We start from the raw sequence: 19,875 nt of genomic DNA on the forward strand, positions 1-19,875 counted from the left end.
GTAGGTTGTATAATTTCATAAATTTTATAGTTTTTTCAAATAAATATTATTCATTTGTTATATTATGATGAAGTCATTTGAATAAATTTGTCATTAAACGTTTACTTTAGGGGTATATATGACATGCCGAATGAGATATTTTCTGTCAATCCTAGTTTAGGAAATAATAATTTTGATGTCAAATATAGCTTGGGGAGGCACGGGTTAGGTTTAGGACTTTGGTTGATAAAATTTCAAAATAATACTCTCCTACTACTGCCTTTATTAGACCAATTCACAGAGGAGTTACTCATTTTTTACTCATATCACTTGAAATTCCTAACTACTCGCTCACCATTTCGTAATTTTAAAAATTGTTACCCGTCACTGAATTTCCCTTGATTTTAGAGTCAACACGCATGCAACTTAAATATGAAATCGATGGAGGTTATCATTAGATCACTTCTACACCCAAAGTCAAAACACAAACTAGTAACTAAACTAATTGACGGGAAAAATATACTTATAAACTTCTACACTTGTATACATAAAATGGTTGGTTGCATGTCGACGACGACTGTAACTTACCTAATACACGCAAAATATCTACTCGCATGATAAAAATGAAGATATCATCTACGTATAAAAAAAATACCATGATTGCTATGCGTGATTTCAAGATTAGTTTGTCAACCTTTCCATCGTTATGTAATCTTAAACACCTCCTTTTTAAGTTGAGTGAAGAATCTAAAACATCTGACGTCTTTAGCCTTGATCTTTCTCGCTTTACCACTTCTCGACAAAATTAATGTTTAAATTATTCATTCAACTTGAAAATGAGGTGTTTTAGATTACATTACAATGGAAAGGTTGACAAACTAATCTCGAAAAATTACCCATAACAATCATGGTATTTTTTATACGTAGATATAAATATCTCCATCCAGGCTATGTTTTTTTATCATGCGAGTAGATAATTTGCGCGTATTAGGTAAGTGACAATCGACATGCCACCAATCATTTTATGAATACAAGTGTATACGTAGAAGTTTATAAGTATATTTTTCCCGTCAATTAGTTTAGTTACTAGTTTGTTTTTTTGACTTTGTGTGTAGAGTGACCTGACCTATTGATAACCCCCTTCAATAAGTTAATGCATACATTTCAAAACAGAATCTCTTGCATATATTTCAAATATACGATTATTGTACATATTAAAGTTGCATGCGTGTTGACTATAAAATCAAGGGAAATTCAGTGCCGGGTTACAATTTTTAAAATTACGAAACGGTGAGCGAGTAGTTAGGAATTTTAAGTGATATGAGTTGATAGATATACTGTCGCTATTTCTAGTAAAATACGCTAATGAAGTGCAATTGTTTTAGTAATAAATTGGTTGTTTATTGTGGGTGCAGTTAGAAATCCACTTTCGTTATAGTTTTGAAGTGATTAAGTTAATTTTGGCTGAGCATCGAATTCATTTCTTTAATTTTGGCTGTTGTTGATAAAATAAGAGCCGTATTTTGGCTATAGAAATTAGAGTAAAGGTCAATTTTGGTCCTAAATATATAACCAAAATATGAATTTGGTTCAAAACATGCACTTTTTGAAAAACAGGTCCAAATGAAAATGTCGTCGAAGTAGTCCTTTTTTTGACAGTTCCGTCAAAAAACTAACGGTCAACGCTAATTGCACAGGGCATTACCGTTACTTTTTTACGGAACTGTAAAAAAAGGACTACTCCGACAAGGGTTTCATTTGTTATGAACCTGTTTTTCAAAATGTGAATGTTTTAGACTAAATTCTTATTTTGCTCATAAGTTTAGGCCCAAAATTGACATTTACTCTATAAATTAATTAGGGAGAGTTAAAAAATGGAATGAGTAAGTTATTTGTGGACGGATCGAATAAAAAAGTGAGCACTTCTTCCGTGAACTAAGGTAGTACTCCCTTCGTGTCCAAAGCCTTTAATTTTTCCTAGCGGCAAGGAGCTTAGACATTATTGTATGAGGTGCCGAGTTCGAGCCCTCTTGACATCATTTACAATTTCCTCCTTTATAAAGGAGTTTATTTTTAAAAAAATAATTAAAAATTAAATAAAAAATAAGGTAGTACTTCCTTCGTCCCACTTAAGAGACGCGTTTTCCTTTTTAGTTTGTTCTAAATAAGATGATTCATTCCTCTTTTAGAATCTTTATCTCTCCAATTAAAACCACTTTTTCTCATTCCTATAAAAATATCCATCTTTCTTTCTCTTTCTATTTTAATACTTACACTCACATTTTCTCTTTCTAATTAAACAATATTAACCAATAGCTCATAAATCTCGTGCCGACCAAAAAATTTGTCATCTTAGGCTCAAAGGAAGGAATAGTAATAAATACTCCATTTGTCCCAAAATAGGAGTCATATTTGGTTTGGACACGAGTTTTTAAAAAATATAAAGAAAAGTGTATTGAATAATTTAGTGGAATATGGGTCTCACTTATATATAGTACTCCCTCCGTCCCATATTAGGAGCCACTTTGATTTTTCTGCACCCGTTTTTAAAAATGATACTTAATAAATAGTTAAAGTAGAGAAATGGTAAAGTAAGAGAGAGAATACACTAAAGAAGACGCTTCTCTACATTATTCTCTCTCTTACTTTACCATTTCTCCACTTTAACTATTTATTATCATTTTTATAAAACGGGTGCAGAAAAATCAAAGTGACTCCTAATATGGGACGAAGGGAGTATTATATTTTTATAATACTCCCTCCGTCCATGAAAAATAGACCACATTGTGAATGACACGGGTTTTAATGTGGAGTTGGTAAAGTAAGAGAAAATGGAAAACAGTAAGAGAGAAGTAGTATTAGTGGAATGTGAGGTCGATGTTATTAGTAGTGTTTAAGAGCATCCCCATCCGTGCTCTTAGTTAAGAGCACGGAAGTGGGCCCGGACCCACTTTTACTGCTTGTCCTTAGCTAAGAGCACAACACCCACATACGTGCTCTTAGCTAAGGACAAGCTCAAGGGTCCCACCATTCTATTATTCAATTTAAATAAAAACATTTTCACAATATTAAAATGCATTAAAATATCCGAAATACTATTACAAATTATAAAATAATTAAAAATTACATAAGTAAAATCCTAAAAATTAAAAATTACACAAATAAAATCCTAAAAATTAAAAATTACACTACTCGTTGCCGAATTTCGCCCAAATGTGATTGATTAGATCTTTTTGTAGCTCAGTGTGGGCTCTTGTATCGCGCATTGTGTGTCTTCTTTCCATCCTCTCGTTCACCGTCGTATGCACACCTCGACGTGGGGGAGACCTCACGGTTGAGCTTCCGGCTTCATCCTCGTCGTAAAAGTTACCCGCCATCGGTCCTTCGTCAGCTATAATCATGTTGTGCAAGATAATGCACGTGTACATGATGTCGGCGATATTCTTAACGTACCAAAGCCGAGAAGGGGACTTCACAATGTTGAATCGGCCTTGAAGGACACCAAAAGCTCTTTCGACGTCTTTCCGAGCAGACTCTTGAATCTGTGCAAAAAGAATCCGTCTCGGCTCTTGTGGATTGCTGAACGACTTCACGAAAGTCGACCACCTTGGGTAGATACCATCGGCGAGATAGTAACCCATGTGGTATGCATTTCCGTTGACGGTGAAGTCGATCGCTGGTGCTACACCATTCAAAACATCATCGAAGAGTGGTGAAGAATATAGCACGTTCAAGTCGTTGTTGGATCCGGCAACACCGAAATATGCATGCCAAATCCATAGGCGGTAGTCGGCGACCGCTTCAAGGATAAGCGTTGGGCCGCCACCTTTGTGGCCGCTTAAGTGTTGCCCCCTCCAAGCAGTCGGGCAATTCTTCCACTTCCAATGCATGCAGTCAATGCTGCCTAGCATACCGGGAAAACCGTGGACTGTTTCGTGAAGACGAAGCAACCGTTGACAATCGTCGGTGGTGGGTGCCCGAAGGAATTCCTCGCCGAAAGCAGAACGAACGCCGTCGCAAAAACTCTTGAGGCATAGGATTCCAGTTGACTCACCGACATGCAAATACTCGTCGAAGAGGTCAGCCGTTTGCCCAGTAGCAAGTTGTCGGATGGCACAAGTACACTTTTGCAACGCCGTGAGACTTTGCCGACCGGTTGCATCTGCACCTTCTTGAAAGTATTCAACGCGGGTGGACAATGTGGTGACAATACGCATAAACAACCGTTTTGACATGCGAAAACGGCGCCGAAAGTAATCTTGTGGATACCGCGGCTGGTCGGAAAAATAGTCGGCAAAGAGCCTTTCATGGGCTCCCTCTCGATCACGAGGGATGTAGCGACGTTTTGCTCTAGTTGGTTGAGGAGGAGGGGCGTTGGCGGCGACATAGGCTTCATAGGCGGCACGATATTGTTCATAATATTCTTGTTCTTCGCGCTCCGCTTCCGCAATGAGATTGGTGAAATCCATTTTTGAATTTTTTAGAGAGAGTTTGGAAGATGTAGATGATTTAGTATGAAAAAGTATGAATGAGAGATAATTTGATGTGAAAAGTGGATGATGAATGTGTGTAAGTGGATGATGAATGTGTGTATTTATAGATGATTTTGGGATTAAAAAAAAAAAAATCACAAAAATCCAAAAAAAACGTCTATAAACGGCTCTATTTTTTTGGGAATCCAAAAATATATTTTTTTTTTTTTTTGGTATTATTTTGAATTAATTATGAATTTTTTTTTAAAAAAAAATTAAAAATCGAATTTGCCAACGGCATAGCCGTTGGCCAATAAAAACACGCCACGTATGGCTGCTCAGCGGCACGGACGTGCTCTTAGCTAAGAGCAGCGCCGTGCCGTTGGCACGGACGGACGAGCTCCAGCGGCGGACGGACGAGCTCTGTCCAGCGGCACGGACGGACAAGGCGACGGACGAGCACCGCTGCGGATGCTCTAAGTTTAATTGTGTTAGGTACGTAGCAAATGTGAGAACCTTTTTCAACTTGGTCTTTTTTCGTGGACAACCAAAAATAGCAAATGTGGTCTATTTTTCGTGGACGGAGGGAGTAAGTGTGAGTGGAATAAGTTGGTGGAATGTGATATCTACTTACCATCTATGGTAAAAATGAAATATAACTCTTAATGTGAAATGGATTTTATGGTAAAAATGAAATATGACTCTTGTTGTGAGACGGATAGAAACGACAAAATATGATTTTTATTGTGCAATTGGAGGAGTGTTTTGAAATTTCATCATCAAAAACCTAACTCGTGTTAGAGTCAAAGGGTAGATTAATCCGAAGGGAGTATTTAGTTGGACGGAAAAATATGGATTGCTAAACTTCATCCACTAGCTAGGTTAAAAATATTAAACTAAAAAATTGGTTTCTTGGTTTCATACAGTGAGGACTAGGTCACAACTACTACTATGATCAAAGATAACTCTCATATTACACCATCGAACACCCTAAAAACAACTCACAATTAACATTGCAACAAGAAGAAAGAAAAAAAAAAAAAAAAGCAATGGCTTATGCTGCTGCGACTTCTCTCAAGCAAACTATACAAGGACTCCTATGTTCTTCCAACATTTCCATTGATTCTTCGAGTCGAGAAATCCTAGATATTGCACACAACCACCTCACATCCTTACAAGAAACCCTCAAAAAATCGGACGAACGCCTCCGCAGCAACGGATTGAGAGAGTTGGAAGAAAAAATCAGAGATACGATACACAACTTAGAAGATTCCCTCGAATCACAGTTTCTATCAGATCTCGAAGAAGAAGAAGAGGCTACCATTTCTTCGCTAGACCTGAAGGAAGTATCGCACGAGTTCAACTCCTTCGCGGAAGCAGCGAAGAAGATGAAGGAAGACTACAATCGTCATCTCGACAATCCATCTTGTGATGAAAATGATGATTATGCATCACGACAGACGATAGGTTGTAACGTAAAGATGGTTGGATTATCCGATGTCTACAATGATCTGAAATATCACGTGATGAGAGTGATAAGGCCAGACGACTTCGGTTTCTTCTCCTTCTTCGGCAAACCAGGCACCGGGCGATCCCTTCTTGCCCGGGGCGTCTATGATGACATACAAGGCTCATTCGACTGCAGCGCCTGGGTGAGGATAGGCTCAACATATGACCTCACACAACTCCTCTTAAACATCATTTCTCAAATAAATCCTGACGAATTCCTCACCTCCCAAGGAGAGGAGAAATTGGGGGAATATGTGTACACTAGTTTGGAAGGAAGGAGATACATGGTTGCGTTGGACGACGTTCGCGACACGGACGTTCTGATCAAGCTGAGAAGATCGTTGCCGGAGCAGAACAACGGAAGCGTGGTGTTGCTGACGACGGGATTTATTGAAGTAGCGGAATTCGACGAGAGATTTGTGCCCCTTAAACCGCCGACGATAGATGAAGACTTCTTCTGGCCTTACATACTGACTATTTTTTTCGAGGGGGGTATTGCGCCGCCGGGATTTGAGGAAATAGGGAGGAAAATTGCCAGAAACTGTGGAGGTTGTGTGCTAGTGGCGGCCAGAATTATTCTGATTTTGAGGAAATTGGAGAGAGAGACGGAGATCTGGAGCGCGCTAGCTGAGGCTCAACATGATCGCGTTTATATGATGGATGACGAATTATCAGAGGTATATTCTCACTTTTTCAGTGTGCATATACATATCTCAATTATACAATTTTAATCAACACTTAAAATATAATGACGTCATTATTTATCATATATAATGTCGTTTGATACAATTAAAAAAATTAAAAAATTATTATGATTTTATATTTCAGTTTTGAAGATTATAAGCAGAGTTTTCTTCGGTTAACGAAAAATTATAATTATTTTTATAAAAATATAAATGTAAAAGTTTAATAACATTAGCAAATAACACATCATCATTTTATTTTCGGATACTATATATTATGGCAAAACGGGGCTTTTTACAGGTAAGTTATCAAGTGTTTTTCAATATCATTACAACTTATGCTGCAGCTCTGTAATAGTTTTAACTAGGTCTATAAAATGGACGATGAAAATAAGTAGTACTCCTTCCGTTCTAAGTGACATAATTCTTTTAGGCGCGCACATATATATATATATATATATATAGATAGATAGATAGATAGTGGTGTTTAGTGGTTAAATAAGAAAATAAAGTAGGAGTGAGAACAAAGTAAAAGAGAAAAAGTAGGAGAGGGGATAAAGTAAGAAGGAGATGAGTGTTGTTTTTAGCCATAAAAGGAAATGTCTTACTTATAGTGGGACGACAAGAGTATTTAAAACTTATACCTACCCCTTCATTTCCTAAAGTGGTGAAATTAGTGTTAGTAAATTATGGGGTCAACATTTTGAATGATGTATATGGTTAGTATTTGTTTAAAACTTTTCATATTTAGAATTGGTGTAATTTTGGTGGACAGTCAAAAGTTCTAAAATTAGTCTATTTTTTTTTTGGACTAAGTTAGTATAAATAGGGATGTCAACGTAGCCCGCAATCCGTGGGCCGGCCCGAATAGCCCGCCAAATTTACAGGGTTAGGGCTGAAAATTTCAAGCCCGATAAAATTACAGCCCAATTAGCCCGCACCCAATTAACCCGCAACCCCTTAGGGCCAGACCCGAAAACCCAATGGGCTGGCCCGAAAACCCGACAAAATTTCTATCGTTCTATTTATTTGACTCTAATTCGACACTTCATTGGTTATTTTATAATATAGATTACTAAAAAAATAACTTTTATTTTTATATATTAAATATATAAATTATATGTTAAATATTTATTAACATAATAATAGATATATAAATTAGAAACTTCAAATTCACTAAAAAAATATATTTAAATTTCTAATACATAATGTTTATGTTTTATTTTACATAAATATCAAATATTAGTATTTGATCATGTATATGTTTGAGTTTAAGCATATATCTCAAATTTATCATAATTAAATATTTTACATTATATAAATATAACTAATTTTCACCATTATCTATTGGATTCAATGCATGTTAATTTTATCGGTAGTAACCCGATTAGCCCGTTGGGCTAGCCCGAAACCGGAGCTTTTAGGGTCAGGGTTGAACTTTTATAACCCGAAAAAAGCACAGCCCGATTAGCCCGCACCCGATTGACCCGCAACCCGAATAGGGTTGGCCCGAAACCCGGTGGGCTGGCCCGATTGACATCCCTAAGTATAAATTAAGCTAATTAACATTTGATCACAATTTTTTTTCCTAAAAGTCAAGTGTTTAAATATGTGATTAATGTCTTAGTGACAGTTAAATTTAATTCTAAGTTATTCAATTTCCTTAGAAGTATCCACTTCTATAAAAAAAATCAGGTAAATACATAATTCATTCAAAATGGTTCAAATTTGTTTCATATTAGTACAAAAAAATTAAAGTTTACATAAATCATACAAAAAATTTCATTCGTGTTTCAGTTTAATTCTGTTATTTTTGTTTGGATGTCGTTAACTCTTTGTCAATTTAAAGTAAAATAAAAATGTTTCATAATTATTTCATGTTGGTACAAAAAGTATTATCATTGTTTCATATTGGTACAAAAAAATTCATCATTATTTTATGGTCTGTGCATCACATAAGTAAAAAGTTAACATCATTTAAACACATATAACAGAATGTATTAAAATAAAACACGAATGAAACTTTTTGTATAATATTTTTGTACTTGTATGAAACAAAAATGAAACATTTTGTATAGTTATGTATTTACCTCAAAATTTTTACATACAAAATATTATGTGGAATTTGAATTGCTATGTGGAATAAAATTATCCATTTTGAAACAAATTAGCATAAATAATTTATTTTTATTCACTACTTGTCATCTTAATGATATTATTTTATTTTACTTGAGTATAAAGTAATCCATTTATACAATAAATGACTAAAAATAGTCCTTTATTAATTCCCTCCATCAATAAATAAATGTTCATTTTTTACTGGCTCGAATTTTAAGAAATTGTTTGACTTTGTAAAAGAAAGTGGTAGAAAAAGTTAGTGGAACATAGAAATATTAATTTTTACAATAAAATGTGAGTAAAGGGAACAAACCAAAAAGTAAAAATGAGACATTTAATGAGGACATAAAGAGTAATTAAAAACGACAACAATGAAATTAGTAGGATATTTAGAAAATATTGTTTTAAGTTATTCAATTTCCATTGGAAAAGATAGTAATCTTTGATTCTTAGTTTGTCAAATTTTCTTTTATTTTCTATTTTGAAAAGGAAATTTGTGTGGAATAAAGGAGGAATTTTATATAGTTTACGAAATTAATATAAATAAAAAATATTATGTGGTATTTTAATTGTTATGTGGAAATTAAATACTTATATAAATTGAATTAAACTATAAATAATAATCCTACAAAATGTATAAAGTTTCGTATCTATTTTAAAATAAATTAAACTTTGGTAACCAATTTGATACAAATATTATAATTTCATAACCATTTTATGTAATTAACCTCAACTGACAGTTTGTCTACAATTCTAGCTCAAGTATTTCTTTGTGAATTGACCTTATTTTGCAATCATTTTCGGACTATTTAAAAAAATCTGATTTCATATTCCACTAAATTTTCCAACTAATTATTTTTTACTCTCTCCGTTACATAGTAATAGAGTCATTTTACCATTTTGGTACGTTCCATAGTTATTATACAGTCATTTTCCTTTTTAGTAAAAGTCAACACATTTTTTCACACCTACTTTACTCTCTCTTACTTTATTCTCTCTTCATCTCTCTACCCTTTTCTTTTTCCACTTTACTCTCCCTTACTTAACTCACATAACACAATTTTTCTTAATCTCCGTGTCAAAAAGAAACGCCTCCATTACTATGGAGCGGAGGAAGTACATTTTTTAAAATCTGTTCCCATCAAATATAACTCCTATTGTGGAACAGGTGAAGTAAAATTTATAGTAATGAAAAATGTGAAACATTTTATTTCTATTTTTATTACTACTATGATATATAGTGGGTGTGTTTTACAATCTCTTTTTCTTCTCTATTTCTTCATATATGTTTTACAATTTTTTTCTTCTCTATTGCTCATCATTTACACTCATTTCTCTATTCATATTCATCTCAACGCTCCTTTTTTCTCTCAGCTTTGATTAATTTTATTCTTTCAAATTTGTCATTTATGTGAATTTTCCCTTATTGGCAGGCAAATGATGTACAAAAATATCTAGGAGATGACGATCAAGTATGGTCGGAAAATATGTTTGACGTATCTATATTGATAGAGAAAACTAGGGATGTTCTATTTCCAGACAGGTTATTTCCAAAAATGGGAATTATGACAATATATGGAATGGCCGGAGTTGGTAAGACTACTCTCATCAGAAATATTTTTTCAGACCTCTCAATCATGCATCGTTTCGATCATTGTGTGTGGGTGAATGTGGGCTCAAATTATAAATCAGAAGAAATCTTGGCGGATACTCTAGCTCAATTCTATCCTTGTATTGATAAACAAAATATAAAGGATGATGCAACATTAACTATGGATTTGTGCACGCAGTTACTCCATAAGAAATGCCTCATTGTGCTAGATGATTTATGGAGCCAGGCCCCGGTGCATATCTTGAAAAACTTTTTACCTAGCATCAAGGGTGAACTTGTTGTTACGACTAGACTATTCAAGGTTGGCCTTTTTGGAGCATGTGATAGGACGATGAAGTTGTGTTTCCTAAATAAAGACGAAAGTTGGGATCTTCTTCGCGATAGGGTGTTTGGCGATGAGATTTTCCCTATGCAACTTGAACCTGTCGGAAGGAAGATTGCTGAGAGTTGTGAGGGTCTTCCTCTCCTGATTCTCTCAGTCTCGGATAAGCTATCCGAACTTGAGAAAACCTTGGAGATGTGGAGCATGGTAGCATCTGGAAAAGTATCGGTTATTAAGAATGCAGAAATTAAAGTATTGGACTCATTGCTTCCAAGTTATGAGGCTTTACCTCAACACTTGAAAGCATGCTTTCTCTACATGGGGGGTTTCCCTAAAAAGCTTGACATTCCTACCTCTAAGCTCATCAATTTATGGTTTGCTGAGGGTTTTCTTGAACCAAATTCATCTCAAACTTTTGAGGATTTTGCTGCAAGATGCTTCAAGGAGCTTGTTGATTCTACTACTGTTATGGCCAAGAAGGGATCTGATTTGGAACACAACAAGACTTGTAATCTCCATTCTGTTTTTTGGCATCTATCACGCAGGGAAGCCATCAACAGCAAAATTTTCTACATCTTGAATTGTGATGATTATTCAATAAAAGATAGTATGAAAAGCCAATGTAGATTATGTATTCCGAATAGCATTTTATTGGGAATCGAAGATGATGCAATGTCGGCCTTCTCAACTATGCGTACTTTGCTATGTACTGGTCCACTACATCGATATCCAGTTCCGTTGTGTTTGAAGTCAAGAAATTTGAAGGTTTTGGAAGCTCTTGCAATCCGTTTCTACGAGTTTCCAATTGATATAGTGGCATTAGTTCAACTAAGGTACCTTGCTCTCACTTGTGACGGAAACCTCCCACCTTCCATATCCAAACTTTGGAATCTACAGTACTTGAGAGTGAGACAATACTTGAGTATCAAATCCCCGAGCAATTCTTCGTATTTGCCTAATGAAATATGGAATATGAAAGAGTTGAAACATCTTCATGTCTCAGGCCAAAAGCTACCCAATCTAGATTGTGAGGAGACCTTTTTACCAAACTTGTGTTCACTCTTGGGTGTGAGTGTGCATAGTTGTACAATGAGGGTTTTCAAAAGAATGCCTAATCTTAAAAAGCTTGGTATTCAAGTTGAATTGGCACCGGATGACAATAGTGATTCCTTAAATTACATGGATCATATATATCATCTTAGTACACTGGAATCACTTAAATGTGTCGTTGTGAATCCAGATCTCGGGTTAGAAGATGTTGCCCCACCTATTCCTAGTTCTACGCTCCCATCAAGTCTTAAAAAGTTGAGTTTGAGTGGTCTAGGATATCCTTGGGAGTACATGAAGGTAATCGGTAAATTACCAAATCTTGAAGTGCTCAAACTGAGATGCTATGCTTTTATAGGACCAATTTGGGAGATAGATTGGCAAGATTTCCCCCAACTTAAATTTCTTTTAATTGAAGATGCTGACTTGGTGCGTTGGGATATGAAAATGCCTTGTATCCCGAAATTGCACTTCTTAAGCTTCATACACTGCTACAACTTAGAAGAACTCCCTTCTTATTTGTCTACTTCTGTTCAAAAGATAAAAGTAGATGAATGTCACCCTTTAACTGGGGATTGGGCAAGGAAGATGAAAGACAAGAATTGGATGATGGAGGTACAAACTCTTGAACATGATATCCGGTCTTCATGGAATTAGTTGAAGTTTAATCCAAGTGAGGACTCTTTGCACATAAGTTAAAGGTTAGTATATCAATTTTGATTAATCTCATTTCTATGTAAAGATTAGATCTACAATTACATGACACAAGTTATTTTCCATTTATAGATTATATGCTAGTGTTAAAAAATTCTGTTAAAGAAATGTTTTATATTTAGTGGTAAAAATTATGAGCGTTGATATTAGACCATTATTCCCTTTTGGGGTGTCCCAACATATTTGAGTCATTTCTATTTATGGTAAAAATTTATTTTACTATCAACTCCACTTACACCACTAAACAACATCTCCTAAATTCTTGTGCCCAAAAAAAGGGCTCTAATATCTTGGGACGGAGGAAGTACTATATTTTATTTATTTTTCACTCACTCCATATATTTTTCGGTAAGGATAATAATTTTTAGGGACGCAAAAAATATTTTGGCCAACCCTATTTCCACTCCAAAAACTCATGATAATATTATGATAATTGAAAAGCTAGTTTTCGTCACTTGGTTGAAAATGAATTACGCAGTTAAATTGGTAAAAGTTGTGCATGAAGGATGCTTTTTTTAGGGAATGAAGATGAATGGCCGAAAATCTTGTGAAGAGTTGGAGCTTGAAAAGCACGCGTTAAAAGAGGAAGAATTGAGCACAATATTGAACATTTGAGAGGGAAGGAGCTAAAAAGGTAGTCTACATTGCCTAGTTTGATAACTCGGCCAATTTGAGCGCGTCGTCAAAAGTACATTGAAGTTGTCTCGTCAAAAATACTGTGGCTGATTCTTGTGTGTTTAGTTTAACCCTTGTTTGTTTAGCTTTTAAGTTTCAATTGGTTACATGGTAATCTCCAAAGAATCGTTGATTGCTTACGCTTTCTCCACGTATTGTTATTCAATTCTATACATTGATCTTCTCACTGGTTCCCGAACTATATTTTGATATAGGGTGGACTGATCTCATCAAAATTTATATGACTAGAATAAAGATGAGACAGAAATCCCGTAAAGTGTAGGAGAGAGATTTGTATCGCCCAAGAGGAGAGGACGGAAAAATATGTGTTTACACTGTCTCTCGTTTATTCTCCTATGTATTAAGTTACATGTTGGCTCAATCAGGGATCTATGAAGGTTTGGATGTAGGACACAACCCTTTGGCTTTTAACTAATTAAACTAAAACCTCAATGTAATTAAAGAACAAAATGAAATATTATTATCAATCACTACACTAATAATATTGATTTACTATCCAAATCTAAAATTATAAGTAATTCGGGTTTCTTCATTAATTTAGTTATTTCTCGCGCTTAAGATATATGTGTCCATTAATTGATTAATGTATGTTATTGACTTAATTAATTAATATCTTATTACTCCAAGAGTAAACTAAGGCCTTGTGTGATTTGGGGGCAAACATAAATCGCATGCCCCTAAGCTTCTTTCGGAAGTTGAAATTTGGTGTCTTGAAGCCGACTACCATCACCCTTGAAATGGCGGATAAATCCGTCAAGTTCCCCAATGGAGTCCTCGAGAATGTCTTAGTGAGGGTGAATGATTTTATTTTCCCCGTGGACTTTGTTGTTTTGGACATGAAGGAGGACCCAAATGTTCCTCTCATCCTTGGAAGACCATTCCTTGCAATCGGGAAAGCTTTAATTGATGTCACTAAGGGAGAACTCACCCTTAGGCATGGAAATAAGACAGTCATCCTCTCTATGTTGGACAAGATGAAACGCCACGAGATAGAGGAATCAAAGATGGTGGAGGTAGAAGAATGCAAGGTGATGAATGTTGCCTATGAGAAAGCTAAGGAGGATGAAGATGCGAAGCCCAATTGGTGGAAGAAGCGGTTATACAAGCTCTATTTGGCCGCTAAAGCAAAGACGGGCCCTGATGATATTATTCGTGTGAGGTTGGAAAACAAGTAGATGAAGCTTTCAAGACATCGAGCATACGACGATAAAAAGTTGCGCTATTTGGGAGGCAACCCATAGTAGGTAACTTCTAGATTGTTTCCGTTTTAGTTTGTCTATCATATAATTCTCACTTCTCCACCAACTTTTTAAACTTATTCTACGCATAGCCTTGAATAAGTTTGGGGGGATGATATGGTGGATAGTGAGCCTTATGAGATGCTTTGTTGTTTTATTTTTGTTTTAGATTGATTAGTTGTCTTTTGTTGCTTTTATTTATGTTTTATGGTAGATTTTCTTTTCTTTAAACCTCTGTGAGTTGTATTGGTTTTGGGTTGTTGAAATTGAACTTGTTTGAATTTTGGTTTCTTGGGGTAAAGACTAGTTGTTAATGATAAAAACATCATCCATCTTTTAAGTTATCATGGTCTTTGATTTAAGAGTTTGAGTAATAGGTGCATAAGTAACGAATTGCTTGTTTGCCTTGATTCATGCTATTACCCGAGTGAGATTTGAGCCAAACATTCATTTCAGTGTGATTTTATCATTTACTTGTTGTTGTTTCTAGAACTTGCTCCCGATCATATTAAGTCTACATAGTGAATGTGAGTTTAGGAGATGACGTTAGGCTATCTTTGTTCCTCTCTTCACAAGTGCTATATTTCTATCCCTAGTTAACCCTCTTAGCCTAAAAAGTTCTCCAATGTTATTGATTTGTTAAGTTAACTCTCAAAAGTGTCAATCTACAAATTTGAAAGCACATATAGGGGGTTGGCGTTGCTTAAAAAAATGGAGGTATAAGCTAGACGAAGTCTAGAGAAAAAAAATATATATATAAAAAGAGAGAAAAAGAAAAAAAAAATTGGAGGTATAAGCTAGACGAAGTCTAGAGGAGTTTTTGCTTGGGAATTTCAATAAGTGGGGACCGGATGGGAGGAAGAAGTTCGACAAAGTCTTACTTTTATGAGATTTGTTATGAGAAATTGTCTTTTGTTGGGATTTGTAATATGCGAGTACTTGGGCATCTCTTACTTTTCAGCCACTTTAGCCAAAATGTTCCCTACCGTCCAAAGAGCCACATTACAACCTTAATAAAGTCCTTTCTGATTTTAGATTCACATTCACATTCTAGTAGATGAGATGTTTGATTTGGAGCAAGCCTATGGTAAACACTACTTGTATTTTGATTTGAGAGTATTATTTCAATACATACACTTTTGAGAGTGAGATACACACGCACATATCTTGAGAGAAGCATGAATCCAAGGTGATATACAAGTTAGTAGTAAAAGTGCACTCGACGGCTTGACTTGATATAATTTGTATTTTGATATGCTCTTGTATTCCATACTCTTTGAAACAATGATGATGTCTAAACCCCTTTAAATCCAAGTCTTCTTTTAGTTTTTTTTGTTCATTGCTCGAGGACTAGCAATTATTTAAGTTTGGGGGAGTTGACATACTTGAATTTTGCTTGGTTTTAGAGAGTAATCTTGCATGGTTTTGATCACATTTCGTCTATTATTGGATATGATTATGATTACTTCTCTATTATTTTGGTATTTGACCATTTTGTTAAGAATGTGTAGAAAAAGGTACAAAATATGTGGATGTGCAGCAGCCTTGGTTTGAGACAATATTAAATGGAGATTTTGAAGTCCAATCAGCCCCTAATGCATATCAATCTCTTCGTCTTCGAAAGAGCTTCGTGTGGGTATCTCGCACGCCTCAATCGGAGTTCTGTAGAAGAAGTTATGACCGTTTTACGAACACTGCGCTGTCCAGAAAATTACACGCGGCCGGGTGAATTAACCACCCGGCCGGGTACTGTGTTTTTGCGCTGAAAAGGTCAGAAAATGGTCGAAAATCATCACCCGGCAGGGTGAATTTTACTCTTTATAATTCTACCCGGCCGGGTACGTTATTTTGGCGTATTTTCTTGCCAAATACGCGATTTTTTATGGGGGGTTAATAGGAAGAACGCCTAGGGTTCACGAATTCAACATTCCACCGCCTCCAACACATTCCACACTTCCCCAAGAACACTTTGAAGAGAGATTTGAAGATTGAAGACTACAAATCAAGAGATTGGGGTCTCTAATCCATAGAATCGTTCCACAAGAGTATTTATTTGCTTTCTTTGATGTATTTGATTGAATCCATTGTTTTGGTTTTCATGAAGAACATGAGTAGCTAATTTTATTGTGGAGTTTTGGTGAAGACTACAATGGATTTTTGTGATTAATTCAAGGACTTCTTTTGATTGCTTAGCTCTTGTGATTCCTTTGTTCATTCTTGTGCCTTTTCAATTCAATTGCTTAGCTACCAATTGGGTTTGTTTACCTTTATAGTTGTAATCGAGAGATACCTATCTAGGTTTGATAAAAGAGTAAGCATCACTTTGATAATCTACACTCGAGAGAGGGGAACCTTAGTGAGGGCTTGGGTTTTTTGTTCTATGGAGTTAATCTAAACATATTAGAAGGAGACTTCAATATTAAGGGTTAATCAACGGGGTGAGTACACTCGCAAGGGGGCTCAACCTAGATTAGCGACTTTCCTAGTAATCCTAGAGACATAAAATGGGTAATCGAAATTGTTGAATCAATCACAATACAATTCCATTGTAGTTGGATCCAAAACTCTACTCTCCTCTTTGTGGTATCTTTTCACTTGTGTTTAATTCCTCTTGTTACTATTAATTCATTTTCGTTGTTATATGCTTATAGTAGTGTTAGAACAAAATCATTGCTCTTTGGATTGTCTAGATAGTAGTCGAAATTTGTTCATGGTACTTGAGTTGATACAATCTTGTCTCTGTGGGATACGATACTCTTGCTTGCTAATTGCTACACTAGCCCCGTACACTTGCGGGTATTATTTGTGTTAAAATAAGTTGAGCCAATTCCAACTTACCAGTTTATAAATGATAAAAAATTTATTTCAAACTTCGCTTGAAGACATTATCAAACCAGACTCACCTATGGCGCGATTCAACATAATAGTCATTGATAAGGCCAATTCCATGCATTGGTTATGAGAGTAAATTCAACAATTTTCTGGGTCTAACACATGTTTTAAGTCAGGTTGTGTAGAGAAAATCGTCAGGCCGAGGAAATAAGAGAAAAAATTTGTCAGGCAAAGGAAAGGAGCAAAAGAGCAACAATTTACAAGACGGAGGGAGCTTCGAAGACGAAGGGCAAAATAGAGAATACAAGGAAGGATCTAGAAGCCGTCTGTCTATAAATACTGGAAGCGCATACAAAATCGAGGACACTTTTTCACGCTCCAGCTTATAGTTCTTAGCTCATTAATTAAATTTTCTCTGCACACACTCTGCACCATGGGATAATTCGGGGAGGTTCGCATATCGATCGATAGTTAGTCTGTGTACCATCGTCTCTACGTAAGGCGAAGAAACAATTGCTTTAAATTTCTGTTTTTGCTACTTTTGAGTCGAGTCTTCGTTGTTCGAAGCTCGGCGACCGTTTCGTTGTTGAATCACCGTTGAACGCTGGTTTATTTTGCAATGGAAGTTTATATTCTGTTCTCGATTCATGTTGAATCCTGTTTTATGTTTACTTTGGATGCTTTTCGCACTTGATCTATTTTGTTGGAGTTGAATTGTGCTGGAATTGAAGTTGATCGGAAGAATTTGGTTGGATAAAGATATTGGAGATGGAATTTGTTGTTATTTGTTGAGGATTGCTTCGATCCAGAGCAGATGAAAGCATCCGAAGTCTAGATCTGTTGAAATTTTGCATGGTTTTGAAGTTTAGTTACTGTTTTCTCATTTACCTCGTCTAGGGATAGTAGATCTGTTCTAATTTTCAGTTTAATAGCAATTTGATCGTTTAATTCGACATGCTCTGTTCCGATTTGATGTTTTACTCTGTTTTCTGCATATGTGATCATGGATCGTTGGAGAGGATGAAGTTAGTTGTTAGTTAGAACCTGATTTGCAGCTTTATTCCGCACTATTTCTATTTTAGGATAATGGTCCCCACAGTTCATTTTTCCTCGGTCTAGCTATTTTAGGAAAATTGTTCACTAGATCTGGTAAATTGCGTTGTTGAAGTGTTACTATGTTTAGATTTCTATTTTCATCATGCATATTTTCATTATGTTTTTCTTTCCCTAGGTCTAGCTGTTAGAGTAGATCATTTGCATTTACCCAGTCTAGTAGTTAAGTTCTCAACCCAAGTTTGCGTGGCAGCAGCCAAACTCGTTCCAAGTCCTCTTAACTCTCACTCGCGTCCTATTCCTCTCTGTGGGTTCGACCCTTGCTTCTCTATGCTAGTTACAGTATAGTGGGTTGAGGTATTATTTTCTTTGACAGCAGGCTGAAGGTGAGTCCGACGACCGTAAACATCTTAGTTATTGAGTTCCTAGACCTTGTAATCTAGTGAATTCCCTTGACCTGGGGATTATGAATTAATTGATATGTACTCTGCCCTCAGCTTGACCATCAGTCATTCTAACATCGCTAGATATAATTTACCACTACCCGAAACACCAAGAATCTTGGGTTGAGAAAAACCCGCATCATTTGATAAATCAAAGTAATGCATATAATCAATAACGTATGTTGTGATGACCTTGAAGTCACGGGTTCAAACCCCGCCACCCACTGGGAGACTTTCGGCCTTAATTCGCAAACCAGTCGAGCAAGATTAGTCGGAGTCTGTCATAGGCGTTGTTCGGTACACCTGTGGCCAAACCAAAAAAATAACGTATCCTCAAAGCTAAATATATTGATTAAGAAATGATAGTTTATCAAGACCTTGTCTTTCAGTAAATAGCATAAAGACTTGTCTTACTGTTAGATCCGTCAGTGCTATACAACATCAATGCCATCTTATTTTGTTAATGCTTGGAAATATACGAATTGACATTGCAACCTTTCACGATAGGTGGTCAAAGCCTATCTAAGTTGTGAAATACTATTTTCATTTGTTTATATCTGACCACGTTACGTTAAAGTGAATATTGCCCACAACCGGTCTACTAAAACAAAGACTTCGACTCTTCTCAAATCTGGTTAAAAGTGGCTTGTAGAATTTATTATATACAGACAAAATTTTATTTGTGGAAACTGGTCGAAATATGTTTTTAAGTATACTCCAATCACTTTATTAACAAGATATTAAGTACATACATAAATCATACAATTTTAAATGTTAGTGACCTGCTGTGGAGACGTGAAATTGAAATGCACATATCACTGTAAGTGATGCAAAATTCAAATGTGTAGTCAATTCAACCCGAAATCCGTGGGCCGGCCCGAGCAGCCCGGTAAAATGAGCGGGTTAGGGCTGTAATTTAATTGCCCGAATACAAAACGGGCTAAATGGGTTGGCCTGAATGGGTTGGCGGGTTAAACGGGTTGGCCCGAACGGGTTGGGTTGCGATTTTAATTATAAAATATTAAGTTTTAAGAGTTATTTATATTTATGAATCTTCAATCTTCATTCTACACAATTATTAGTCTTATTCAATTTTCATTCTACATTTTTTCACTCGATCTCACAATATCAGCTTTGAGGTTCCACCTCAACTCATT

The 19,875-nt window shown here is 35.7% G+C and overlaps 1 protein-coding gene across 1 annotated transcript; it reads left to right on the forward strand.

Moving 5' to 3' along the window:
* Nucleotides 1-5,488: 5,488 nt before the first annotated feature.
* Nucleotides 5,489-12,437, forward strand: LOC125187802 (putative late blight resistance protein homolog R1A-3). The gene is made up of 2 exons (XM_089058580.1): nucleotides 5,489-6,637; nucleotides 10,195-12,437. The coding sequence occupies exons 1-2, from the start codon at nucleotides 5,501-5,503 to the stop codon at nucleotides 12,397-12,399; spliced, it is 3,342 nt and encodes a 1,113-aa protein (XP_088914706.1). The 5' UTR covers nucleotides 5,489-5,500; the 3' UTR covers nucleotides 12,400-12,437.
* The last annotated feature ends 7,438 nt before the right edge of the window (nucleotides 12,438-19,875 follow it).

The sequence above is a fragment of the Salvia hispanica genome, chromosome 5, assembly GCF_029641045.1.
Source record: "Salvia hispanica isolate PSC_SH4W2 chromosome 5, Shi_PSC_v1, whole genome shotgun sequence".
NCBI classification, from domain to species: Eukaryota; Viridiplantae; Streptophyta; class Magnoliopsida; order Lamiales; family Lamiaceae; genus Salvia; species Salvia hispanica.

Excerpts from the sequence above, each read along its gene's own strand:
- LOC125187802 (XM_089058580.1), top strand. The coding sequence starts at position 5,501 with ATGGCTTATGCTGCTGCGACTTCTCTCAAGCAAACTATACAAGGACTC. Across the intron at positions 6,638-10,194 it reads TGGATGACGAATTATCAGAG|GCAAATGATGTACAAAAATA; the intron begins GTATATTCTCAC and ends CCTTATTGGCAG.